This window comes from Pan paniscus, chromosome 6, assembly GCF_029289425.2.
Source record: "Pan paniscus chromosome 6, NHGRI_mPanPan1-v2.0_pri, whole genome shotgun sequence".
NCBI lineage: Eukaryota > Metazoa > Chordata > Mammalia > Primates > Hominidae > Pan > Pan paniscus.
In genome coordinates this window covers 44,496,409-44,523,963 of record NC_073255.2, presented here as the reverse complement: position 1 = coordinate 44,523,963, position 27,555 = coordinate 44,496,409, and the positions used below count along the sequence as shown (strand labels likewise).

General features: G+C 46.0%; 3 protein-coding genes across 16 annotated transcripts in view; 1 reads left to right on the top strand and 2 right to left on the bottom strand.

Moving 5' to 3' along the window:
• URGCP (upregulator of cell proliferation) overlaps nt 1-350 on the bottom strand; it is a 50,756-nt gene extending 50,406 nt beyond the window's left edge. For all 3 annotated transcript variants that reach the window (XM_055115866.2, XM_034963972.3, XM_034963976.3), the window contains exon 1: nt 24-350. The gene's annotated coding sequence lies outside the window, so the exon portion shown is untranslated. The remainder of the gene's footprint in view (nt 1-23) is intronic.
• UBE2D4 (ubiquitin conjugating enzyme E2 D4 (putative)) lies at nt 307-27,404 on the top strand. Of its 6 annotated transcripts, none has more exons than XM_034963981.3 (8): nt 307-440; nt 12,244-12,307; nt 16,650-16,681; nt 16,778-16,855; nt 22,460-22,565; nt 24,427-24,520; nt 26,481-26,522; nt 26,936-27,404. In XM_034963981.3, the coding sequence occupies exons 1-8, from the start codon at nt 417-419 to the stop codon at nt 27,009-27,011; spliced, it is 516 nt and encodes a 171-aa protein (XP_034819872.1). In that variant the 5' UTR covers nt 307-416; the 3' UTR covers nt 27,012-27,404. The 6 variants fall into 6 exon arrangements, with proteins under 6 accessions (XP_034819872.1, XP_034819873.1, XP_034819874.1 ...); XM_008967676.6 differs by lacking the exon at nt 307-440 and adding an exon at nt 709-959; XM_034963982.3 differs by lacking the exon at nt 26,481-26,522.
• LOC100981221 (ras GTPase-activating protein 4-like) overlaps nt 14,706-27,555 on the bottom strand; it is a 32,221-nt gene continuing 19,371 nt past the window's right edge. For 3 of the 7 annotated variants that reach the window (XR_010112739.1, XR_008626209.2, XM_055115872.2), the window contains one exon: nt 25,737-27,027. Coding sequence is in view for 4 of the 7 variants with exons in the window: in XM_055115872.2 (XP_054971847.1) it covers nt 27,023-27,027 (5 nt within the window). In the remaining 3 variants the exon portion in view is untranslated. Of the gene's footprint in view, nt 18,773-18,808; nt 20,149-25,736; nt 27,028-27,555 lie in introns of those variants that run through there. The other 4 variants (XR_010112740.1, XM_055115871.2, XM_055115870.2 and 1 more) reach the window with 3 other exon arrangements.

Genomic DNA, 27,555 nt, shown 5'->3' with positions numbered 1-27,555 from the left:
CGTACGAGGGTATATATACTTACAGAGTTAAGAACCACTATTCTCAGGAGTTATATGACAGCCTGGGAAGACGCCCAGGATGTAGGAACAGGGAGCAGGCGAGCGTGTGGCACCTTGAGGGTGCTCCGCGCGTCTCCGTAAAGCCAACGAGCCCCTCCTCTTCGCTGGCCTCTCCGGGGCCTTGCTGACTAGTGGTCGAAGCCACGGGCGGGTAGCCAGCGTAATCCGGGCAGCCCCGCTGCTTCCCCTCGGCCGCGCCAGGACGCTCGGCACGCGGCGACGACGGCCCCACAGTGCCCCGCGCGCGCAAGCGCAGGCTGCGGCTCCCGGCGTGCAGCTTGGTGGCGGCTGAGCCGGCAGCGGGCCGCCTCAGGCAGCCCCGGCCGGGCCGCCCGGGTCCCCGGCAGCGGGGTAGGATGGCGCTAAAGCGGATCCAGAAGGTACGCACTTTCCCACCCTCCAACTCTTTGGGTGTCCGAAGCGTCGAGGTGTGGGCGGGGCGCCGCTGCCGTGAAGTGAAAGGTGACGGAGGCTCCGCGAGTCGCGGATACACCTGCCTGGGAAGGAGGCAGAACAGCCTCCCGCGCAGCCTGAAAAGCGAACGCAGCCTGAGAAAGGGATTGCGCGAGCGCGGGGCGGGGCCGGGCCGTGGCCACGAGGGCTGCGTCACGCGGGCGGGGCGCCGTGGGGCCACCTGCAGGCTTCTGGACAGCGGGTTCCCCCTGTAGGGTATCCAGAAGGGCTGGGTGGGTATCCAGAAGGGTATCCAGGAAGAAGCTGGGTCCTAAGGGATGAGTAGGAACTCGGCAGGTGGGGAAAAGGGAAAAAGGCTTTCCCTGCAACGGGGAGACCACGAGGCTTGGAGGACTGACAGGGTAGCGGGGAAGCTGAAGGGCAGATGGTGTGGACTCGGGTGGTCCTTAGGAGCAGTGCTGAAGTAACTGGTTTTTATCCTGCAGGTAAGAGGGAGTCCATGAGGGTTTAATGCATTCACTAGAATTTGGAAAACGCACAACAGTAGAAGAAAGAAGTATTTCTAATTCTATCACTTTACTATTTGTTAACATTTTAGCATACCTACCTTCAGTTTTTTTTCTATATTTAAAACAATTATACTGCATTTTGTATTCCACTTATTCACATAATAGTAAATGTAAGCATGTTGTGAAGTAGTATTTATAACTTTTTTTTTTTTTTGAGGTCTTGCTCTGTCGCCCAGGCTGGAGTATCGCCCAGGCTGGAGTACAGTGGCACAATCATGGCTCACTGCAGCCTCAACCTTCTAGGTTCAAGTGATCCTCCCTCCTCAGCTTCCTGGGTAGCTGGGACTACATGCCACCATGTCAGCCAATTGTTTATTTTTTGTAGAGACAGTGTCTTGCTATGTTGCCCAGGCTGGTCTCATACTCCTGGGCTTAAGCGGTCCTCTTGCCTCTGCCTCCTAAAGTGGCGGGATTACAACGTGAGACACCATGCCCAGTCCTATAACTAATTTTTAACATTAACTTTCCACAAGTACATGACTAGTAACTTATTTAGTCATTAACCTGTAGTAGGTAAAAGTATGGACTTGGGTGTCAGACAGACCTGGGTTAGAGAATGTGAGGTCACTTATAGTGGGACCTTGGGCAGGGCACTTTATCATTCCTAGCCTCCCAGTCCTACATGTTTACAGAGTTGTTTTGAGAATTAAATGCTATGAAATGTGTTTAGCACATGCTTGCTGTATACCAAACACTCAATACGAGTTAGCTGCTGTTATTGTTCAAAATTCTTCACTAAGTATTTGCTGTTACGAACTTTGTATTAGTCTGTTTTGTGTTGCTATAAAGGAATATCTGAGGCTGGGTAATTAATAAAGAAAAGAGGTTTATTTGGCTCTCAGTTCTGCAGGCTGTACAAGAAGCATGGTGCCAGCATCTGCTTCTGGTGAGGCCTCAGGAAGCTTACAATCATGGCAGAAAGCAAAGGAGAAGCAGGCGTGTCACCTGGTAAGAGAGGGAGCAAGAGAGATGCCAGCTCTTTTAAACACCCAGATCTCACATGAACTAATAGAGTGAGCACTCACTTATTATTGTGGGGGGGCCACCAAGCCATTCATGAGGAATCCACCCCCATGACCCAGATACCTCCCACTAGGCCCCACCTCCAACACTGGCGATCACATTTCAGCATGAGATTTAGGGGGGACAAATATCCAAACCAGATCAACCATCATTGTACAATGAGCCTTTTCCTTAATTCACATTACTGGGTTTGATTGCCAGAGGTGGAATTACAGGATCTCTGAGAGTATGACTCTTTTTTTTTTTTAAATAAATAGCTGTCCAAAAGAGAGATAATTCTGATGAGTTATTCTCTGAAAGGGGTCATCTGTCATCCTAGGACTTTGAAGCAGGTGAATGACATGCTGAGATCTGTGTTCTAAAAAGATCTTTCTGGCAGCAGTGTGGCCTGAAGTAGGACAGAGGGAGACTAGAGGCTGTTGTGAAGGTTCAGTAGAGGCTTTGTCCAAATTAATGACCATGGAATGGATGCTAGGCCAGAGCAGTGCCTGGACCACATTGCAGAAGTGGAATTGACAGGACTCGAGGAGAGGATGTGGTGAAAGTGAAACAAGGAGGTGTACAAAATGGGTCACTTAGTGGATGGTGGTGTCAATGTCTAGGATGGGGGATCAGAAGTTTTGAAGGCAGGGAGGAGGGTAGGAGAGATTAAGGAATAAAGGTTTGAGCCTACATATTCAAATGTGTAGGCTGATAAGATTTATAAAAGGGAGCGTTTGGAAAAACAAGTTTGGGCCTTGAGCATGAAATGTCAACTATAGATCCAAGGTAATTGAAATCATAAGGCCAGGGAGAACTTTTCCTTGATAAGAATCAAGGACAGGCTGGGTGCAGTGGCTCATGCCTATATCCCAGCACTCTGGGAGGCCGAGGCAGGTGGATTGCTTGAGTCCAGGAGTTGGAGACCAACTGGCCAACACAGCAAAATTCCATCTCTACTAAAAATAAAAAAATGGCCGGGTGAGATGGCTCATGCCTGTAATCACAGCATTTTGGGAGGCCAAGGCGGGTGTATCATTTAAGGTCAGGAGTTTGAGACCAGCCTGGCCAACTTACTGAAACCTCTTCTGTAATAAAAATACAAAAAAATTAGCTGGGCATGGTGGTGCATGCCTGTAATTCCAGCTACTTGGGAGGCTGAGGCAGGAGAATTGCTTGAACCCAGGAGTGGAGGTTGCAGTGAGCTGAGATTGTGCCACTGCACTCCAGCCTGGGTGACAGAGCGAGACTCTGTCTAAAAAAAAAAAAAAAAGTAAATAAAAATTAAAAAAAAAAATTAGCCAAGCGTGGTGACACACACCTGTAATCCCAGCTACTTAGGAGGCTAAGGTGGGAGAATCACCTGAGCCCAGGAGGTCAAGGCTGCAGTGAGCCTCACCACTGCACTCCAGCCTGGGCAACCAGAGTGAGACCCTGTCTTAAAACAAAAGCAAAACAAGAATCAAGGTCAGGGCTGGCTTCATGTGTGTGTGACGCATTCACTCTCACAGGGCCCCAGGCTTGGATGGGCTCTGCCTTTGGTTTTATGCTCTGCTGTCACTATCAGGAAATTCTTAATAATTATCGAACTTGAGACCCTACATTTTCACATTCACAAGGCCCTGCAAATTCTGTAGCAAGTCCTGGGGAAAAACAACAGAATTGTAGGAAATACAACTTTAAAAGTGTGTCAAGCCTGCCGTGGTGAGATGGCACCATTGGGCCACCACTAGTTAGGATGTCTTGGCTGCAAGTGACAGAGGCTGAGCTGCCCTTGTGCATGGAATTGGAGGTCCTGTGGCAGGACTTTGGGAGCAACTCAGTCCCCCTCTCCTGGTCTGTTCCTGTGTCACTCTGGGCTGAATGGCTCTGGAACACACAGCCTGCTGGACATCTGGGAGTAATAGAGACAACTGCTTCCAGAAGAACTGATAAGAATGTTCTCAGAAAGCCCAGCAGATCTTTTTTTCCCTTTGCCTTGTTATGAATTATGTCTCATGCTCATTCCGAAACCAATGAGTGGCAAGGAGTCTGGTTACTCTTAGACCTGGAGCTGACAGTGAGTTGACCAGAACTGAACAGCAGTCCTTCAGAAAGGAGGAAGGCGGATGGGTGCTGAGCAGGTAGCCAGCAGTAATGCAAGCCTGAGCCAGGTGTGTGGTGTCTACTAGCTGCCACCTTAGTTTCCAATCCACAGCCCTTTCTAACCAACTTCAACCCTTTAAAAAAATATTTTCAAATGAATGTTTCAAATTGAATGTTTTTAGATGCACTTTTTAGTTAGTTAGTTAGTTAGTTAGTTAGTTAGTTTTTTGAGACAGGGTCTTGCTCTGTTACCTAGGCTGTAGTGCAGTGGCTCAATCATAGCTCACTGCAGCCTTGACCTCCTGGGCTCAAGCAGTCCTCCCACTTAGCTTTCCCAGTAGCTGGGATTACAGGTGCCTGCCACCACATCTGGCTAATTTAAAAATTTTTGTAGACAGTGGATTTCACCATGTTGCCCAGGCTGGTCTCAAACTCCTAGGCTCATGTAATCCTCCCACCTCAGCCTCCTAAAGTGCTGGGATTACAGGTGTGAGCCACTGTTCTCAACCAGGACAGGGTTATATGTGGCAGCATTTCAATTTTTTAATGGTTTTTTTTTCTCTTTGATAACGTGTATTAGTCCATTCTTGCATTGCTGTTAGGAAATACCTGGCCAGGCACAGTGGCTCATGTCTGTAATCCCAGCATTTTGGGAGGCTGAGGCGGGCAGATCATCTGAGGTTAGGTCCTGGTCAACATGGTGAAACCCCATATCCACTAAAAATACAAAAATTAGCTGGGTATGGTGGCATGTGCCTGTAATCCTGGCTACTTGGAAGGCTGAGGCAGGAGACTTGCTTGAACCCGGGAGGCAGAGGTTTCAGTGAGCGATCATGCCACTGCACTCCAGCCTGGGTGATAGAGTGAGACTCTGTCTCAAAAAAAAAAAAAAGAAAAAAAGAAATACCTGAAGGCTGGATGAGGTGGCCCATGCCGATAATCCTAGCACTTTGGGAGGCTAAGGCAGGTGGATGGCCTGAGCTCAGGAGTTCAAGACCAGCCTGGGCAACATGGCAAAACCCCAGCTCTACCAAAAATAGAAAAAATTAGACAGGCATGGTTCTTGGCATGTGCCTATGGTCCCAGCTACTCAGGTGGCTGAGGTGGAAGGATCGCTTGAGCCAGACAGAGGTGGAGGTTGCAGTGAGCCGATATCGTGCCACTGCACTCCAACCTGGGTGACAGAGTAAGACCGTACTTAAAAAACAAACAAACAAACAAAACAGAAAACCTGAGATGAGGTAATTTAGGAAGAAGAGTTTTAATTGGCTCACAGTTCCGCAGGCTGTACAGGAAGTATGGCACTAGTGTCTGCTCTGCTTCAGAGGAGGGGAAACTCACACTCACTGTGGAAGGCAAACCGGGGTGGGGGGGCGGGGGGGGGCAGAGCAGGCATGTCACATGGCCAGAACAGGAGCAAGAGAGAGAACAAGGGGAGGTGCTCCACACTTTTATTTATTTATTTATTTATTTTTGAGACAGGGTCTCTGTCACCCAGGCTGGAGTGCAGTGGTGCAATTTCTGATCACTGCAGCCTCCGTCTCTCTGGTTCAACTGATTCTCCTGTGTCAGCCTCTGGAGTAGTGTGTGCCACCATGCCTGGCTACTTTTTTTTTGTATTTTTAGTAGAGACGGGGTTTTGCCATGTTGCCAGGCTGGTCTTGAACTCCTGAGCTCAAGCGATCCACCCACTTGGGCCTCCCAAAGTGCTGGGATTACAGGCATGAGCCACTGTGCCTGGCCATGACACACTTTTTTTTTTGAGACAGAGTCTTGCTCTGTCGCCCAGGCTGGAGTGCAGTGGCACGATCTCGGCTCACTGCAAGCTCTGCCTCCCAGGTTCACACCATTCTCCAGCCTCAACCTCCCCGAGTAGCTGGGACTACAGGCACCTGCCACCACACCCAGCTAATTTTTTGTATTTTTAGGAGAGACGGGGTTTCACCATGTTAGCCAGGATGGTCTCGATCTCCTGACCTCGTGATCCACCCGCCTTGGCCTCCCAAAGTGCTGGGATTACAGGCACAAAGTGAGCCACTGTGCCTGGCCCATGACATACTTTGAAACAACCAGATCTTGTGAGAAGAGGATAATACCAAGTGGATTGTACTAAACCAATCACTTCCCACCAGGCCCCACCCTCAACGTTGGAGATTACAATTTGACAAGAGTTTTGTGTGGGAACACAGATCCAAACTATATCAATACATATTTAACACATATATTTTGCAATACATGTACTTTAAAGAAAATTTGGAAAATACCTGGCTAAGCAGGGTGGCTCACGCCTGTAATCTCAGCACTTTGGGAGGCCGAGGCGGATGGATCACTTGAGGCCAGGAGTTTGAGACAAGCCTGGCCAACATGGCAAAACCCTGTCTCTCCTAAATATACAAACATTAGCCAGGCATATTAGTAGGTGCCTGTAATCCCAGCTACTCGGGAGGCTGAGGCATAAGAATCGCTTGAACCCAGGAGATGGAGGTTGCAGTGAACCAAGATGGTGCCACTGCACTCCAGCCTGGGTGACAGAGCGAAATCCTGTCTCAAAAAAATAATAAAAATAAAATACATAATAAAAAAAATAATAATAGAAAAAAAGAAAATTAAAGAAAATTTGGAAAATGCCCCCAAAATTCAGTTTTTAAAAAACTCATCTCTAGTCATCTAAAGTGGGTCACTTTTTCTTGCTGGAATGTGTGCCATCCAGTTCCCCTCCTGGGGGCAACAAATGTTAAAGTATATATATATATATATATACACACACACACACATATATATACACATATGTATGTGTGTATATATATATAACATATATACTTATATATGTGTATATACATATACGTACATATATATGTGTGGGTGTATATATATATATATTCTACCTATTCATGTAATTGTAGTTAACATTTTTGTGGATTTCTTTTCAGTGCCTTTGATGTGTATGTGTTTCAGATTGTTGTCATGTAGTGCATCAAATTTTATACTCTGCTTTTTTCTTGCCCTTTTCCTCTAATGTTGTATCATGACATTTTCTCCTGTTATTCTGTAGTCTTTAAAAACTAATTTTCAGTGGCTGCATAATACTTGGTTTAGTTTCTCAAAAAAAAGTTTAGTTAACTTCTGATTATAAAGGTAGTAATTGTTCTTTAAAGAAACTTGGGGCTGGGCGTGGTGGCTCAGGCCTGTAATCCCAGCACTTTGGGAGGCTGAGGCAGGAGGATCGCTTGAGGTCAGGAGTTTGAGACCAGCCTGGCCAACATGGTGAAACTCATCTCTACTACAAATACAAAAATTAGCTGGGCATGGTGGTGCGTTCCTGTAATCAATCCCAGCTACTCTGGAGGGTGAGACACCAGAATTGCTTGAACCCGGTAGGCAGAGGTTGCAGTGAGCCGAGATGGTGCCAGTGTACTCCAGTCTGGGCAACACAGTGAGACCCTGTCTCTAAAAATAAAAATAAAAAATAAAGAGAACTTGGAAGTAAGATAATACCATATTCATCTACTTCAAGATGAATATTTTTTCAAATGTTCACGTCTCTGAAATTGGGATGCTTCTTACAATAGCTGTCAGCCAGGTTACCTTCACTTAGATGTCACTATCTGTATGAGTAAACTGGATCATGGCAGTTCATTATGAGGTAAGTGCATTTCTGGTACTATATTTGTTGAGTTTAATTGTTTTAAAAATATTTTCAAAAAGATAGTGTGATTTAGCACTGAAAAGAAAAGCTTTTGTGAACACAGGCACAGAAACAGGACAATGACGAGTAAATTTCATAATAATGGAGCAAATATTTGTTGTTGGAGGAAGGACTGGAATTTCCTAATTCCATGTCAAGCAACCAAATTCTTCATAGCCACAGAAAGGAAGGTACCACCTACCCTCAAGTTGGTGAGACTGGGTCATTTTTTTTTTTTTCTGGAATACGTGCAAATAGATTGTGTATCATGGGCCTTTGCAGAATAAGTATTCATGGCTTGAAAGAAAACTCCAGAAAGAGTAGTAGAGGACTCTAAGAATTGCCACATTACCATTGTTTTGGAAGACACAGAGGATGATATTGTGTAGACATCAATGACTCAGTGTTGGGCTCTGAATGGGAAGAAACTTTAGGAATACCTGAACAAACCAGTTTATTTATTTCACTTGTTTTTCCTTTTTTTTTTTTGTATTCATGAATGATACTTAACAAGAAACACACAAAGCTATGTTTAAGCCTAAAATAATTCTTTTGATAAAAGTAATTTTAATTTTTTAATTTTTTGAAACAGAATCTCACTCTGTCACACAGGCGCAGTCTTGGCTCACTGCAACCTCCACCTCCCGGGCTAAAGCAATTCTTTTTTTTTTTCCCCACAAGAAGAAAAAGTACATTTTATTTGATGACCAAGTACACACACACATTCACACACACGCATATGTACATATAACTAAAAAAAATTTTTTTTCTCATCACATGGGATGCATTGTGAAATATTCTACATTCTTTCATTTAAAGAAAAATGCTGGTCACGTTTTAGTAAAAATCTTTCACAAATCACTAATATGTTACAATGCATAACTGCTCTAGAGCATTAACAATGCTAAGCTATAATTTTAGGGAAATATACAGTGGTGCTCCTTCTTAGAATTAGCCCGTGTGGTATTTTAGGTACTCAACTCAGGGAAAAAAAAAATGTAACATAGCCTTGTTACCATGTATTCAGCCTGGACATGGTACATGCTTTCAGTGAGCTTAAATCACCTACCTTCCTAGGCCCAAGATCTGAGGGAATGACTTCCAAGTATGTAACAGGACCCTTTGTCTGTATTATACATTTACTTGTTCCTCACAACAACCCTGTGAGGTAGGGAGGGGAAAATATCAGCTACGCTTTATAGATAATGAAGTTAAGGTTCAGAGAGGTTAAGTGACTTTCTCAGTTACCTAGTAAAAGGCAGAGACAGAATAAGAACTATTAACTTTTAGGTTGGGGGCCCTTTTCTCTAAACCACATAGCTTTGGAGAGTATATTCTAACCCAAAATATTTTTACTGCTTCATCCTCATTTTCTTATTATTAATTCAACTTTTTACAGAATACCATAAAAGACCTAATTCTAAATTCATCATGCTAAATTTATGCTTCTCTGTAAACTTATGGCCACAGAATACATATTTTTTTTTTTGGAAAGCACTGTCACTTTGGCCCTAAAGGAACATAAGCAATATAAAAGGCCCCAGAGGCCAAGGAAATTGAAGAGAAGTCAGAAGAAGGGATATCAAATGGAATGTGTTAATGGATTTTAGTCCCTTTAAGTTTGCACTTTTGTGAGAGGGTTCAATGGAGAGCTTTAATGCAGATGAGACTTGAAGCTTTTGAAGAAGATCTAAGTCTTGATGAGGTTATTCAAACTCAGATCTTGAACGTATAATGATGATAGGCCATGGTCTTCAAAAACGTGGTACTTGATGCTCTCCCACAGTGCCAGGACTGGAATGTCACAATACATATAGATTCATGTTTTTGTCCATTAATGGTCTGTGGGTTTCTTTAAATGAAGCCCATTTTAGAGTCCATAGATATCAGTGTTCTGCGAAACTGTTGGGGATTGGAGGCTCCCAAAAGACCCCAGATGCTCTGCCCTGCCCATGGCATCACCCTCTAAAGCGATTCTTGTGCCTCAGCCTCCTGAATAGCTGGTTATAGGCACATGCCACCAAGCCCAGCTAAGTTTTGTATTTGTAGTAGAGACAGGGTTTCACCATGTTGGCCAAACTGGTCTCGAACTCCTGACATCAAGCGATCTGCCTACCTCGGCCTCCCAAAGTGCTGGGATTACCGGCATGAACCACTGTACACAGCCTGATAAAAGTAATTTTTAAATACAATTAAAGTTTATGTGCAAAGAAAGCATTTGTGTTAGTTTATTTGCCAGCATGTTTTTTTTTTCCCTAATTGTATGTAAAGTAAAATTGTGTCTTACAAAGGATGGAGTCTTGGAGTTGACGAAACACCGTAAAGGAATAACTGAGTGTGTACCATGGTTTGCTTAACTCTTCTCTACTACTATTCAATACTTTAACTTACTTTCTCTTTTTCGGAACTTCTCACTTTTATCATTGTTACTTGTAATAGTAATTACTATATAAACTTAATCTACTTAATCCTTTACAATTAATAAAATATTTATATATTTAATGATTTGGTAATAAATTCCCATGGTTCAAAATGTGCACAGGATATACAGGGAAAAGTCTCCCACCCAAGACTGTCCCTAGCCATCCAGTTCCCCTCCTGGGTGGGCAACCAGTGTCGAAGTATTCTTCTAGAAAGATATATATTCTACTTATTCCTCTCCCTTTTTATAATACTAATTGTAGCATTCTCTATACCACTATTGTCTTGATATTTACTGGGTGCTCTTGCTTACATTATATACATTAAAAACTTACATGCAAAATTTGTAGCCACACAATAGTACCGGCAAGTTGGCAGGCAAGTATGATTACAACTTAACAGGTAATTACACTGAGGCCCAAAGAGGTGAAAGTGATTTCCTCAGTGACGGAGCTTGGACTCAGACCTGAGTCTTCTAACCCTGAGGTGAGCACAGGAATTTGATGTGTGAGTGGACTAGTTTCTTTCAAGTCACACCATTCTTCCTTGAAATGCCAGTTAGTATTCGAAACTCCTGGGTGCTGGTTGGAGTCTAACAATAGGGATCCACACGTGGCCTTTCAGGGATCATTAAGTGCTGGTGTAACTGTTCATCACACCTCTAAAGGGGGAACATGGATTCTGCATATAGGCAGTGGAAAAGCATAGAGGTGTGGGAAAACCTTGTGAGGTGGAGGGGAATTGGTCTGTACTGCTGGCTTTTCCTGCCCCTGGCTGTTCATATAACCTCTTCAGGATTTGCCTTAGCAGTTCTGTCATAGGGCTAATTTATCCATGCAGTGTAGCAATGAATATAAACAATTCTCCTGCACAGTGATAGTGGAGGTGCTGAGGGGCACATAGCAGAGAGGTAAGCTAAAAGGAACTGTTCCACAGAGATTTCTGTAGCTCTTGCATTTCTGAGCCTGTCCTTGGTCCCCTTGTATGACCTCAGTTGTTCCCCAAGTTAAATTCTCTTTTGGCCACTCCTAATGCTGCTTCCTGAGTGCTTGCCAAGTATAATTCATTTTACTTCTGAGGAAATGGGTTCAGATATATTAGATACTAATCAAGAATTGGCCAGTGGTATACTGGTAGATGTTTAAAGATCAACCCTCGGGGAGAAAACATGGCCCTGATTTGTAGCATTTGCTGGCTTCTGTGATGTTAATACTTCCATCTTGGCTGATTAAATTTGAAGTGAAGGGGATAAATGCAGGATGGCCAGAGATGTGGTTACTGAAATGATCAGCATGTCCAGAGACATATGGTGAAATCAGGAGAGTTTGTGTAGACAGGACAGTGTTTGGCTTAGTTCAGGGTTGATGTCCCATAAAGGGAATCTAGTCATGGTATAATCCCTGATCCCCACTGGTGCAGTGTTAAACTTTGGCTCACGTGCCAAAGTCTCCACATTCAGAGCCCTAGGACTTGCCACATAACCAGTGGTGACTAGGGTGATTGGGATGGTGGTTGGGGAGGTAAAGTAGAGAGATTAGCACTTCCTTGGTGCTGCTTCCATGCATTAATTCATTAGCCTAGCAGTAAAACCTGGCACCTATCCTTCTCCCAGAACTCTCTCCTGGGCTGCTTTTCTTCCATATCTTCAGCACCTGGGGGCCTGGGGATGTCCTCTACCTGAGGAGGTAGGAGGCTAGGCTTGGGGGTAAGGCAGAGCTACATGTGACTGACTTCTTGCCCTGCCCTCTTCCAGCTCTGTACCTTGAGTAGGTAACTTCATCACTTTACAATTCAGTTTCCTAATGTATAAAATGGAAATGATCATACCTACTTCTCTGGTATCTTTGTAGCAGGGAGTAGAGTCCTATGACCCACCGTGTCTCTAACCCCCTCCTGAGGCCTAGGAGCCTCCTCCCAACAGGAGAATTCCTTCCAGCTACCAAGATTGGTATGTAGAGGCAGCATCTCCAGCATACAGCAGCTCTGACCCACTCTCTCATGTTCTAGGAATTAACCGACTTGCAGAGGGATCCTCCTGCCCAGTGTTCTGCAGGACCTGTCGGTGATGACTGTAAGTATTTTGGGGGGCTTCAAGTTGTAGGAGCATTTTAATTAAGACCCCCCCAATTTAGGCCAGGTGCGGTGGCTCACGCCTGTAATCCCAGCACTTTGGGAAGCCAAGGTGGGTGGATCACCTGAGGTCAGGAGTTTGAAACTAGCCTGGCTAACATGGCGAAACCCCGTCTCTACTAAAAGTACAAAAATTAGCCGGGCATGCTGGCACATGCCTGTAATCCCAGCTACTTGGGAGGCTGAGGCAGGAGAATCGCTTGAACCCAGGAGGCAGAGGTTGCAGTGAGCCGAGATCGTGCCACTGCACTCCAGCCTGGGCAACAGACTCTGTCTGAAAAACAAACAAACAAACACAGACAAAACCAAACAACCAAATTATCAGCCAAGCAGTATTTAAGAAAACCAATCAATTCTTTTCCCTTCATTTTCTCTTGAATGGCTTTTTCATTTGAGGTCTAGGCCATGAGTTCACAGCAGCTTGGCTGGTCAGCTTATACTCAAAGTAGAACCTGCATTGCCTCTCATGTCCCATAGTCACCGCTTCCCTCTTCTGGCGCATGAGAAAGCCAGCTTGGCCTGAGGAGTCACATCAGCTGCTGGAAAGTGCCCTTGACCAAGTCAAACTTGGGTGCTGGTGTAAATATTGTTGGAGTTGGTCTAGAGGACCTGGTGCTGCTGCAGCTCCTGGGAGCAGAGCAGGACAGTGGAGGAGGGGCAGGGCAGGGTAGGGCAGTGGCCACTTGCCTCTGCCAAGGGGAAGGGCAGTCCCTATTATTTTCTCTCACTTCCACTCTTCCCTGGCGGAGACTGAAGAAGCAGCTCTGGGCAGCTTCTTGGGAGAGAGAGGGAGAAGCAGCACTGCCTGTTCCAGGCCTCTGCTGTCCCTCACAGGTGCTGGCCGAGGCTGAGCTGCCCAGCACTAGGGTTTCCAGGTCTGTCCTCTGCCCACTCACCTTGCCTCCACTTTGTGGGCTTCTTGGGCTCTGGGACACCAATCCTTCCCTGTGAGGCTTCAGTAACTGCAGCCATAGGAAAATAGGTGGGGAGGGGAGATACTATGTGTTCAAGGAGAGTGGTGTCAGAGGTACATATACCAAAGAATCAAAAACAGAGTGAGACAGAATGTGTATGCCAATGTTCACGGCACCATTACTCATGATTTTCAGAAGCTGGTAACAACCCAAGTGCCCATCAGTGGATGACAGATAAACAAAATATGGTTCTGATACACATTACAACATGAAAGCATCCCAAGTGAAATAAGCCGGAAAGAAAAGAATGAATATATGATTCCACTTACATAAAATATCTAGACTAGGCAAATTCATAGAGACAGACGGTAGACGAGCGATTACCTGAGGCTGATGGGGGGTGGAAATAGGAGAAATATTGTTTCATGGATACAGAATTTGTTGGGGGTGATGGAAAGCTTTAGAAATGGATGGGGGGATGGTTCTACAGCATTGTGAAGGCATTTCATGCCATAGAATTGTACACTTTAAAGTTGTTTAAATTGCATATTTTATTATATATTTTTAACTACAATAAAAAAAAAGAAATTTCACAAAGCTGGAAAAAAGGAGGGCATGGCATCATATGTGTGCCTGCATGTCCTGGGAGGGGACTGAGCTTAGAGGAGCCAGCGGTAGGCAGATGGAGCCACTGAAAATGGAGGACTCTAAAGGCTTTATGTGGGAGTTTAAATCTCATTTCTGGAGCAGAGCAGAAATGTTTCCCAGCTGCCTATGCAGAGTGTAAGAAACAAGAATGACTCTGCTCCACTGTCTCCTGGTACCTGCTCATCACTCTGCTCCCCACTAATCAGTGTTTACCTCATGTCATCCTCACAAGCACCCCAGGTCTCCATAGCATGCTTCCCCTCTTACCTGTCACTTAAGATAATATCAGATTAAACTGGGGTCGCTGTAAGCTTGAACTAGTTCTTGTTTAGCCTTACCTGTCTAGAGGCAGCTCCTTGATGCTCAGCTCAGCTCAAATTTACCTTGCACCAGAGCCCAGTGCTAAGAGAGGCTAGCATCAAGGCTAGCCACCACAGTCAGACCTCAGTGGATGAGGTTCGGACAGCACTGGAAGCTAGCCTTTGGGGCCATTTCACACCCGCCTCATGGGCTCACAGCCATTTCCAGCATCCCTCCTGTATATCCTTTCTCGTCCTCTTGCTTTTGGGGCCTTCTCCTGTGACTCTGCTCTCAAGCACTGCTTAGTGTCCCAGCAGCCCTCAGGGTTAAAGTGAACAAGACCAGAGGATTCTAACCTTCCGTTCTGAAATATATTGTCAAAACACTTTTATTTAATAAAGAATTCCATTCACATTAATGTTAGGCAAAATATGTCTACTTTCAACTAACGATTAGCATGAATTGGAATAAAAACAGTCAAAAGCAAAAAAAAAGTGATATTTTTATTAACTCAGGCAGGCTTATTACAGGTAAAGGTGTTCTTTTCAGCACCATTTCTTTGAAATATTGAAAAGGGCTCATGGGCCACCTTGACTACTTTTGAACACCTCTAGGGGCTTGGGAAACTTCTGCTTTAGTCCCTGCACTTGTGCTCCCACCCCAAACCTTGGTGCTTTCCTAGGCCTCCTGTTGTGTAGAGCCTGTGGGGTACTTAAACAGGTGACAGGAAACCCAGGACAGGACCAGGTCTGAAACTCTGGGCTAATTCCATATCCACTATGAATCCATATGAGACAGAATTCTCTTGGTAATAACAGGCCCTTCAGATGATCCCAGCAACCCACTCCTGTGGGTGAGTAGGCATTTTCCACCAAGGCCCTAGAGTCAATATCCCTGGGACCATTTGTATGACTTGGGAGCCTTGAATGTGAGTGTTTGGGCCATACTGGGCTAGCCTTGCTGATACACAGGAGCTTTTCTGGGAATGGGTAGAGCAGTGAAAGTCACCTGAGATGCTGGAGAGGGTGTGATGTGCAGCAAGAGGGGGCTCTAAACTCTCGCCAAATGGTGGTGACCTGGAAGGGAAGCATGAGAGGGGCTCATCGTGACCTTGTTACTGAGTGCCTAGAGCACAGGGCACTGCCCAGGGGTTGGGCAGGAGAGGACTCAGATGAAGGCAGCACCCTTGAGGCTCCAGGGCCACGGGCAGTTGGCTCCTGAGAGACACTCTTTGAAGAGGGCTTCACAATGAATCAGGAGAAGAACCAAGGAATAGAAGGGTTTATAAAGAGCAATAAGGAAAATGGCTGAAGCCTAGCCAAGGCTTAATTCTGTGCAAAGAACTGACTGAATTGTAGTTACTGGCATTTGTGTAGTACAGAATTTAATCTTGGCTAAGCACAGTGTCTCACGCCTGTAATCCCAGCACTTTGGGAGGCTGAGGCTAGCAGATTTCTTGAGCCCAGCCTGGGCAACATGGTAAAACCCCATCTCTACAAAACAATAACAACAAAAAGAATTTAATCTTGTCCCCAAAAGATCTGGCCTTCATCCTTAACACGTAGGGGGCGATCTGTAAGATACCATACCTGATAGGAATGTCTTTGTTTGGCTGGAAGCTTTAATGCACACCAACAATGTGATTTAGGGTGAGGAATGGCCATACCAAGTAGACCAGCCATGTGATTTCAGGTGAGAGCCTAGCCCGGGCAACATAGCAAGACCCCATCTCTACAAAAATGAAAAAATAAAAGTAAAAAAATTAGCCAGATGTGGTGGCACACACCTGTTGTCCCAGCTCCTCAGGAGGTTGAGGCAGAAGATAGCTTGAGCCCAGGAGTTTGAGACTGCAGTGAGCTATAATCATGCCACTGCCCACCAGCCTGGGTGGCAGAGTGAGACCATCTCAAAAAACTAAAAAATAAAATAAGGTGGGGGCTTGGATCATGCCTGGAGGAGCTGGAGACTGGAGCCTGAGATCAGTCCTATGGGCATTCAAATAAGTCAGTCATGCTCTCAGGGTGGAGCTCCAATGAGAATTCTGAATACGGAGGCTCCGGTGAGCATTCCTGATTGGGTGTTGTGTGTGTGTTGCCATACAGCAATGCCAGGAGAGTAACACATCCTGACTCCACGGAGAGAGAAGAATGGAAACTCTGCGTTTGGACCCTCCTGATGTTAACCTATGCTGTTTCCCTGTGATAACCAGCAATCTTAAGCACAACCACTTTCAGTGAGCTCTGGGAGTCCTAGGCAGTTATTGCATCTTGGGTGGTTTGGGGAACCCCAGTCTTGCAGTTGGTGTCAGAAGTGAGTGCATCTCGTGTAGACAGTGCGCTGTGATTTAGCAGTGCGTTTTCAGTAGAATAGACATGTTTCTTGGGGGGTCTCTTACATGCCCGTCTCTCTTTTGTTTTGTAGTGTTCCACTGGCAGGCCACCATCATGGGCCCGGTAGGTAGTAGCTGCTGAGTGCACCACTCCAGTTTTGCTTCTTGCACTTTGGGCTTAGCACATGCACTGATCTCTTTCTGTGTCTCATCCTTCCAGAATGACAGTCCTTACCAAGGAGGTGTTTTCTTCCTGACCATCCACTTTCCTACAGATTACCCGTTCAAGCCCCCAAAGGTGAGGTCCCTCTCCCAACTCCCCTGATGTTTGGATGAAGGACAGCATGTGACAAGGGGCCCTTCAAGTCAGGTATAGGTAAAAAGAGCTGTACGTGGGGTTTCTCTGAGGGCCCACTGCTCCACCCTGTGGTGACAGTTTCCCAGGACTTTAATTACTGGACTTTGAGAATTAGCACCTGTTGTGATCAAGGGTCAGTGGGGTGAGCTGGTGCTGGCCTTACTGAGGCCACAGTTTGAATGCTTCTCCTTGTGACTGTAGCTGAGTCTGGTCATGTCTCCAGGCTCTGGCTCCCTTCTCTGCAGTCCCTTAGAGTTAGGACAGGGGTTCTCAGCTGGGGTGATTTTGCTACTGCCCCAGGGACATTTGAGCAACATCTTAGGATATTTTGGGTTATCAAAACTGTGGTGAGGGAGTACTACTGGTATCTAGTCGGCAAAGGCCAGGGTATTCCAGGGATTCCCTGCAGTGCACAGGAGAGCCACCCTTCCCATGACAGATAATGATCAGCCCCAAGTGTCAATAGTGCCAAGGTGGACACACCCTGGTTTAGGACTGGTGAGTCACACCTTCACTTTTCTTTATTAAGTTAAAAGAATAGCAAGCCTCCTTTGCCCTTCATGCACACACCATCCCATCAATGGAGCTTTAGAGAGCAGTGCCACCAAAGGGAAGGAGAAGCCCAGGGAGCTGCCTCGACCACCCTGCCCTAGCATGTCTTGTGCACCGCAGGTCGTCTCACTCCCTGGACCCTTGGACCTCATACTCCTTCTCACCTGGGCTCTGCATGGGTGGCCGAGCCTGCCCTGAGGCTCATAGTCCTGTGGAGGAGACAGGGCATTTAGCATGTGAGCTACTCAGCACTGGGAAGGAGCACAAGCAGTGGTTGGCAGCAGGAGCCAGGGTGGTGGAGAGATTGCCCTGAGAAAGGGGAACTGCAGGAGCTCAGCAAGAGGGCGGACAGGTCCCCAGGAAACTGCCCCAGGGGAGTGAGCCTGTGAGGAGTTGGGAAGGAGGCCAGAGGGGTATGGATGGCCCCAGGAGTAGGGTCTGCACGCCGTTGTGGGGATCGCCACACCGACACAATCACTCTGCTGCCTTGTGGAGAAGAGGCTGGGGTTCAAGTGATTCTCCTGCTTCAGCCTCCTGAGTAGCTGGGACTACAGGCACTCGCCACCACACGTGGCTAATTTTTGTGTTATTTTTAGTAGAGACAGGGTTTCACAATGTTGGCCAAGCTGGTCTCGAACTCCTGGCCTTAGGTGATCCACCCACCTCCGCCTCCCAAAGTGCTGGGATTCCAAGTGTGAGCCACCACGCTTGGCCAGGTTGTGCATTTTGTCAAGACTTACTCGAAAGTCCTGCATCTGCATCAGACCCCTTAGCTGAGGGGTTGTGATATTGCTGTGTCTTACTACCTTGACTTGGCCTTGATGCCTCAATTTGAGTCAGAGGCTTAGCTGCTGTTTTGCATGTTGTTTATCTGAGTCAATGTGAAGAAGCCCCTTCTGTGCTCACCAGCTGCAGCTCTGTCCAGACATCGCCACCAGAGGCTACCTGGTGCCTGAGCATTTTAAATCTTTGTTAAATATGCTTAGGATCCCAGAGACCTTTTAAGCTTTTGGCAAGGGAGTGGGGTGTGCTGAGCAGGGCAATGACAGATGCTAAAATAGCTTCACCACATTGGAGTACAACTGCTGTTCAAGGGAGTTTGGTTGAAAAATCATAAGCATGCTTCATGGTGCTGTGATCCACCCCTTCTCCCTTCCCCTCTGGAGAGACTGTGGCAGAGTCTTATCAAGTAGTAATTTTCTAGCTTGTCTCTTTCATTACTGTGTGAGCAGCTGAGGATTTTCCTTAAACAGATACCAATGTAGTCCTGAATGTCTGTTGGGCATTTTCAGGATACCTAATTGCCTAAGGACAAAGGAGAAACAGTGATTATTATTATTATTTTTTAAATTATTATTATTATTTTTGAGACACGGTTTCACTCTTGTCTCCCAGGATGGAGTGCAGTGGCACAATCTCAGCTCACTGCAACCTCCGCCTCTCGGGTTCAAGCGATTCTTCTGCCTCAGCCTCCTAAGTAGCTGAGATTACAGGCACCCGCCACCACGCCGGCTAATTTTTTGTATTTTTAGTAAAGATGGGGTTTTGCCATGTTGGGCAGGCTGGTCTCAAACTCCTGACCTCAGGTGATCCGCCCACCACGGCCTCTCAAAGTGCTGGGATTACAGGCGTGAGCCACCGTGCCCAGCCAACAGTGGTTATTATTAAAAAACTAAGAAGTAAGCTCTGTGGGTGAGTTGGGATTATTTTAACAAGGAGAGATGTGAGCTGAAAGGTGACAGTGACACTCTATGAGAGAAGAAAGTGCTTCTGTCTTTTAAAAATCTCCTTCCACAGGAGAACAGGAGCAACGATTTATGTTTTGGCACAAATTTTCTGACAATAGGAGGAATCTGGCAAGATTGCATGATCTTTATTGGAGATATTGAGGCAGATACTTAATGTCTGCGATGATTTTGAAGTTTGACCCTTCCTGGGAAAAATTATAGATGTTCAAGCTCACATGCACACAACTCTCTTCTCATATTTGAAAGTAAGTTTAAAAAAAATATTAAAAACTATATCAAACATGCAAAAAATTGTAGATAATGATATAAAGGATGTTTGTGCATCCTCCATCTAGACTAAGAAGTACCAGTGAGTTCTCAAAGCTAGCGGAGGAGGCAAAATCCCTTTTTTTTTTTTTTTTTTTTTTTTGAGACGGAATCTCGCTCTGTCACCCAGGCTGGAGTGCAGTGGCGTGATCTCGGCTCACTGCAACCTCTGCCTCCTGGATTCAAGCAATTCTCCTGCCTCAGCCTCCCAAGTAGCTGGGATTACAGGCATGTGCCACATGCCCGGCTAATTTTTTTGTATTTTTAGTAGAGACGAGGTTTCACCATATTGGCCAGGCTGGTCTCGAACTCCTGACCTTGTGATCCACCCACCTCAACCTCCCAAAGTGCTGGGATTATAGGTGTGACCACTGTGCCCAGCCGGCAAAATCCTATGTTCCTTTGCCCCAGCCCCTGCGTTGGGGTCACTGCTCACCCAGAGGGAGTGTAGGTGAGGCAGATTCTTAGGCTCCTATAGCAGTACAAGCTGCACCTGACTCAGAGCACCTTGCACATCACAGACAGCGGACTCTTCATGGGTCCCACAACATCCCTGGGAGAGGTACCATGTACCTACTTATAGTGAAGGCTCTGAGGTCCAAGGTCATTTGAAGAAGTAATGTGTGGCTGTGGTTTAAAAAAGAAAAAAAAAGTCAAATGTAGGAGAGTATACAGTAGAAAATAGGACCTTCTTTAAACTTTGTCTCTCTAGCCACACCTGGCCCCCCCGCCTTTTTTTTCCACAAGGCATTGAGTCCTACTTGTCTTTTCATTTCTCTTCCAAGAGTAATCTCAACCTGGATAAGCACTTGTTTGTGCTTCCTTGTTTTTCCCATGAATGGAACAGACCTTTCCATGAATCTGCATCTTGCTTTTCCCATAGCAATATATCTTGGAAATTGTTCCATATGATCACATTCATGTTTTAAAAATTCACCTCATTCTTTTTAAACAGGTGTAATATTCTGTTGCTTATATATAACATTAATTTAACCAGTAATCAATCTGAAGACATTTAGGTTTTACATCTTTTGTTACAGTGGTTATCCTTACATATTTGAAGTGCACAAGGGTATTTTAGGGCTAAATTCTGAGAAGGGGGGGGTCTTAGAAAGGGTGAAATAGAAAGGTGGGGAGGGTTTGTGGCCTGGCAGAGGGTCCACGGCCTGAGATTTTCTTTTTCTTTTTTTTTTTATTATTATACTTTAAGTTCTAGGGTACATGTGCACAACGTGCAGGTTTGTTACATAGGTATACATGTGCCATGTTGGTTTGCTGCACCCATCAACTCATCATTTACATTACGTATTTCTCCTAATGCTATCCCTGCCTCAGCCCCCACCCCCCGACAGGCCCTGGTATGTGATGTTCCCCGCCCTGTGTCCCTGTGTTCTCATTGTTCAATTCCCATCTATGAGTGAGAACATGCAGTGTTTGGTTTTCTTTTTTTTTTTTTTTGAGACAGAGTTTCGCTCTTGTTGCCCAGGATGGAGTGCAATGGCGTGATCTCGGCTCACCACAACATCCACCTCCCAGGTTCAAGCAATTCTCCTGCCTCAGCCTCCCGAGTAGCTGGGATTACAGGCCTGCACCACCATGCCCGGCTAATTTTGTATTTTTAATAGAGACAGGGTTTCTCCATGTTGAGGCTGGTCTCGAACTGCTGACCTCAGGTGATCCGCCTGTCTCAGCCTCCCAAAGTGCTGGGATTACAGGTGTGAGCCACCATGCCTGGCCCAGTGTTTGGTTTTCTGTCCTTGTGATAGTTTGCTGAGAATGATGGTTTCCAGTTTCATCCATGTCTCTGCAAAGGATGTGAACTTATCCTTTTTTATGGCTGCATAGTATTCCATGGTGTATATATGCCACATTTTCTTAATCCAATGTATCATTGATGGACATTTGGGTTGGTTCCAAGTCTTTGCTATTGTGAATAGTACCGCAATAAACATACGTGTGCATGTGTCTTTATAGTAGCATGATTTATAATCCTTTGGGTATGTACCCAGTAATGGGATCACTACTGAATCAAATGGCATTTCTAGTACTAGAGGAATACCTTGAGGAATCGCCACACTGTCTTCCACAATGGTTGAACTAATTTACACTCCCACCACCAGTGTAAAAGCATTCCTATTTCTCCACATCCTCTCCAGCATCTGTTGTTTCCTGATTTTTAATGATCGCCATTCTAACTGCTGTGAGATAGTATCTCATTGTGGTTTTGATTTGCATTTCTCTGATGACCAGTGATGATGAGCATTTTTTATGTGTCTGTTGGCTGCATAAATGTCTTCTTTTGAGAAGTGTCTGTTCATATCCTTTGCCCACTTTTTGATGGGGTTGTTTGATTTTTTCTTACAAATATGTTTAAGTTCTTTGTAGATTCTGGATATTAGCCCTTTGTCAGATGGGTAGATTGCAAAATTTTTCTCCCATTCTGTCGGTTGCCTGTTCACTCTGATGATAGTTTCTTTTGCTGTGCAGAAGCTCTTTAGTTTAGTTAGATCCCATTTGTCTATTTTGGCTTTCGTTGCCATTGCTTTTGGTGTTTTAGTCATGAAGTCTTTGGGCCTGAGCTTTTCTGCTGATACATCAACAAAACATCACTGCTTTTTGCATAAAACTTCCTGGGCTTTTGAGTCCTTTCCACCACGCTTGTTATTCCTCAGAGCATACTGCTTTCAGGGAGATGGTATCAATCCCCCTATGTTCAGAATGAGAATCCAGCAGGGAATGGGTCAGGGAACTTCTGGGTGATCACTCACTCCCATATCCCATTAGAGTTTGGGAGTGGGGGTCTGGCTTAGCCTGCACTGTGGGGCCAGGTATGCAGCACACCCCAGGTACAGCCCAGCAGCAGCTGCTTCTGCTTTACTTGGTTCATTTCCCAGACGTCCCTGTGGTTTGTCTGATTGGGGATCTCTTGTCTTTGCAGGTTGCTTTCACAACCAAAATTTATCACCCTAATATCAACAGCAATGGCAGCATCTGCCTCGATATCCTGCGGTCTCAGTGGTCTCCAGCGTTGACTGTGTCAAAAGGTAGAGATGCTGATGGCATGCTCTGTGTGCTCTTTTACACATGTTTTTACCCCAGCACTGACTGAGTGGAAATGGAAGCTCAGAGAAAGCAGTCACCTTTCCCAGGTCACATAGCCCTGTCCACTGCTGTGCCCTTAAGTGGATATCCTTACACGCCTATGAGGCAGCACCAGCAGAACTTTGTGCCCCGCTCCCTGGCGCTTCTCAGCAGTCAATTGCCCTGGTGTGCTCAAGACTGTCACATGGGTGCAAGAAGAAAATACTGATTCTACTTATATTTTTTTATCCAAAAATAAGAAAGGCAAATATTACATTACCTTCTCTGTTCCCTCATTTATTCATCTAATAAGCACAAAACGGACTGTGAGTCAGCCCTGAAGGAAGATACAGGGCATGCCCCCGGGGTCCTCGAAGTTGGTGGAGAAATCCTCCCTTCCCAAAATAAATGATGTTGAGCACATGTCTTTGGTTGAAGTTGAAGAAACCAGTCTAAACTAAGCTTAGAAATGCAGATATTCCTTCTGAACTAAGATGGGCTGTGCATGGGCTATGTATGCACGAGAGACCTGAATGTAGATGGTGCAGTATCCTGGCAGGTGGAGCGTGGGAGGATGGTGAAAAATCAACCCAAGAGAAACAGAGCCTGGCCTAAATTTTAAATTTTTCTGTAGAGGAGACAGGGTCTCACTTTGTTGCCCAGGCCATTCTCAAACTCCTGGCCTCAAGCAGTCCTCCCATTGTGGCCTCCCAAAGCACTGGGATTATAGGCGTGAGCCACTGTGCCCAGCCAAGTATCTTAAGAAAGGCAAACCTGCCCCTGTCATTTGTAGCTTTATGTGTGGGGACCTGTGGTCAGAACTTTGATGGACTCACTGAATCCAGTTTGTTTGGAATCATATGGTGAGTCGAAAGCAAAGCCAGGAATGAAAGTGTGCATTTCTCTCTGGGACCCCAAGAATCCAGGCACCACAATTCCTTCTGCTCCTCACCACAGCCCTAGTGGGTGATTCCCTTCCCCTAGGGTTGCTGAGAGCCACACTGAGTGCACATCTTAGAGACGGTGCTGGCACAGAGGAGGATGCATCTGCTTTGCAGTTAGAAGGACCTGGTTCAGAATTTATTTATTTTTTTTTTGAGATCGAGTTTTGCTCTTGTTGCCCAGGGTGGAGTGCAATGGCGCGATCTCGGCTCACTGCAACCTCCACCTCCCAGGTTCAAGAGATTCTCCTGCCTCAGCCTCCTGAGTAGCTGGGATTACAAGCATGCACCACTATGCCTGGCTAATTTTGTATTTTTTTAGTAGAGACAGGGTTTCTCCATGTTGGTCAGGCTGGTCTTGAACTCCCGATCTCAGGTGGTCTGCCTGCCTCAGCCTCCCAAAGTGCTGGGATTACAGGCATGAGCCACCACACCTGGTCCAGAATCTCATTTTTATCCATTTATTGGGTGTTCCAAGTCTGTGACCTTGGACAAGTTACTTGAATGCTCTGAATTCTTGTTTCCTTAACAGTAAACAGGACTCCTAGGACTAAATGCCAGAGGTTCATGATGTAGGCTGCAGACAAGGATGGGAGGGCAGTTGGAGACTAAGATGGGGTGCTTCAGTGGAGAAGGGGAATGAGAACCAGGATGCACCCAGGAGGGAAGTATCCTAGCACAGCATGCCTCAGGCCACACAGTGAGGACCACCTCGGCTGATACATGGGACGGGGCAAGTGGTGCATCAAGCAATTTAGATTGGGCTGTTGAAGGGAAGACAACTGCTTGGTCAAAATACAGAGTGCAAGTTCAGGGAAGTTTACCCAGGGGTGACCCAGCAGCTTCGTGGCTACAGCTGACCAACCTTTTCTTTTCTTCCTAGTTCTCTTGTCCATCTGCTCACTGCTCTGCGACCCCAACCCCGATGACCCCCTGGTGCCAGAGATAGCCCACACCTACAAGGCCGACAGAGAGAAGTACGTGTCCTCTTTGGGTTGCCTTTGCACCATGGCTGCCCCAGGCAGCTCCATGCAGTACCTGTGCTCTGAGCTGGTGCTTCTGGGCTACAGGTTCCCACAGACATCTTCCTGCCCATGCTGAGCCATGTGCACAGCGGGTGTGCCCTGGGCTTGGACTCCTGAATCTCTCACTAATATGTCCTTTGAGTCTAAGGAGGGAAAAGGAGATAAAAGCAGTTCCCCTCCTGGATAACTCATAAGCTGCTGCTACTGTATATGAAAACATTGCCAAGCCCTGCCCTCAAGACCAGCAAAATCAGTGGTCAGCCAAGAACAGACTCAGAAGAATCTGACAAGAAGAAAAATTCTGATTTAAATTCTAGGGTTTATAGCCTAAGACAAGGGGATGTCTGCTTGGCTATACCGAAGGTGAGGCTGAGGGCAGTCAAAGTGGGAAACACTGCTGTGGTCAGTTCGCTGGCTCAGCTCAGAAGTCAGCAGTGTTAGACCTTCATTGCCAGCTCTCTGTTTAAACACCAATTAACAGACCCAGAATTGTAAAATTCCGACCCCCTAGGCCAGGCACAACCACATGCACTGTAGCATGAGGGTGTCTGTAGTTGGTGGGGCAGGCACAAGGAGTCATCGCCAAGTGTTAGTCTCTGAGTGCTGACAGCACTGTGAGAGAGGCCCAGGTGTGGCAGGGGCCGCAGTCCAGTGAGTGGTGTGAATCTCAGTTGTGGACCTTCAGGGAAGGTATTGCTAGCCCTTTTAAAAGACATCTTCAGTGAGTGCATTCTTCAGTTCATTACTCATTACTTCTTTTCTGTCTGAAGAGATTAGAATAGAGTATGTTTTTCCCATTTTTTTTTTGAGAAAAGGTCTCATTCTGTTGCCCAGTCTGAAGTGCAGGGGTGTGATCACAGCTTACTGCAGCCTCGATCTTCCAGGCTCAACCTATCCTCCTGCCTCAGCCTCCTGAGTAGCTGGGACTACAGGCGTGTCCCACCACACCTGGCTAATTTTTTGTAGAGACAGGGTTTTGCCATGTTGCCCAGGCTGGTCTTAAACTCCTGGACTCGAGCAATCTGCCCACCTAGGCCACCCAAAGTGCTGGGATTATAGGCGTGAGCCACCACACTCAGCCACATGTTTTTTTCAAATTATATTTTTCTTAAGACCTTTATAGATCTTATTATTTCCCTCATTGGAGTTTTCTCAATAACAGTCAAAATTTTTAATTGACTGGGTTTGTTTATTTTAACACTTTTTACAAGATATTTTAGACATACCAAAAGTGATTTTTTTTTCAGTGCCTCTTTTAACTATAAATCTCTCTAATTTATAGTCTCATAGCATCAAGTCTCATTACAATGATGAGAGTAAGTGCACACACCTGCATAGTCTTCAATGGATGCCTGGCCTGCTCCACGTGCTTTACATACAGACTTCTCTAGTTTCCCCACAAGCACACAAGGCAGGTACTTTCCCCATGGCAGGCAATCAAAAAAGCCAGGGCACAGAGGGGCGGAACAGCTGCTGAGGACTGTACTGATGCACACCCCAGTAGGCAGATTCCCAAGCACTTGTTCTGGAGTTTGTGTGCTGGACGGCCTGTAACTAGTACAAACTGACCTTTGTGTGTCTCTTCTCTGTCCTCCCTGCATCCATATTGTAGGACAGGAGAAAGAAAGGGAGGAAGTCTGTTGCATTATTAAATCTTCCACAGCAGATAGTTATGGAGAATCAACAGTTTGGGGTTTACACATGAGGGGTTCACCCAGCTGGGGGTTTACAGCCATGTCTGATGTGCTCCTGCTCCAGGGAAAGCCTTTATTCCACTCACCCATCAGCCGTAGATGTTTGACAAGCAGCAGCAGCAGCAGCATTCCCCACATCAGTCCTGTTCTCTGCAGCACATTGAAGGGAAGTGACCATTTCAAGTGAGGGTGTCACTTCCTCTGCTTTTTTATTCCAGGTACAACAGACTAGCAAGAGAGTGGACACAAAAATATGCTATGTAAGTGCCTTGGAGGTTTTACATGAGACACTGTCCAAGAGAAGCTGGCAGAGAGGTCTTCCCTTAAAACTTTGGGCTGTTGGCTGAGCCATTCAAAGAGCATCATCTGTTCTTCAAACAAATGTTGGTCACCCACTCTCTCCAGCTGCAGCATGTTGGTGCCATTTTCAGCAATTGTGGCTTTGACAGTGCCACCTCTTTGATGCCAAATCAGCAACCATTGTTGTTATGATCTGCAGTCTTCCTGGTGACACTGGAATCTCTCTCTCTGCCGCCTCAGTTTGTCTGCTGGTCTCTTGGGGGGCCAGGCCCTGCACGTCTCTCCTACCCGGCCTCAAATGGTGCTGCTGCCCATGATGGTACCACACCAGGGCCTCAGCCTGGCCCCTCACCACATACCCTTTGCCTTTTAGAACTCAGTGCCATCCTGGGTGCCCAGGGAAGAGCAGGCTTTGTTCGCACCTCATCTGCTGCAGAACCACATCCTGAGGAGTCTCAGCTTATCCTGGAGGGAATTGGGAACAGTGTCACTGGGAAGTGAAGGCCTAGCCCTGCGGCTTCCACCAGTCTCCTCCTGCAGTGCCACGTGCTGGCATTTCTCGCCTCACACCAAGCAGCAGCAAGTGGAAAATTTCAGGATACAAAGCACATAACACCCCATAAGAGATGATTATGTTTTTAGAAGCAAGAGCAAAATTATGAAACCTCTAGAGATTTGGGTCATGTTACTCCATTTGATGAGGATTCTCACTACCGCCCGCTCCTCCCATAGGAGCCTACACTAAGTCCAAGTGTGAGCCATTCACAGACTAGAACACAAGGAGGGAGAGAGACTCTTAAATGTAAATAAAAATGCAATTCACTCACAACTCTAAATGATAATTGACATTTCAGCCTCTTTCTTTTAGGCAAAACAGAAGATACACACTATTAACAGTTATTTGAAGCCTTAAATTACAATAGCCTGTTAGGTGATCGGCTTTCTGATGCAGCACATTTTAAGATTTGCCTCTAAAGCTTTGAGCCTTGAGAT

Excerpts from the sequence above, each read along its gene's own strand:
- UBE2D4 (XM_034963981.3), top strand. The coding sequence starts at position 417 with ATGGCGCTAAAGCGGATCCAGAAG. Across the intron at positions 24,521-26,480 it reads TACAAGGCCGACAGAGAGAA|GTACAACAGACTAGCAAGAG; the intron begins GTACGTGTCCTC and ends TTTTTATTCCAG. Across the intron at positions 26,523-26,935 it reads TGGACACAAAAATATGCTAT|AACTCAGTGCCATCCTGGGT; the intron begins GTAAGTGCCTTG and ends TTTGCCTTTTAG.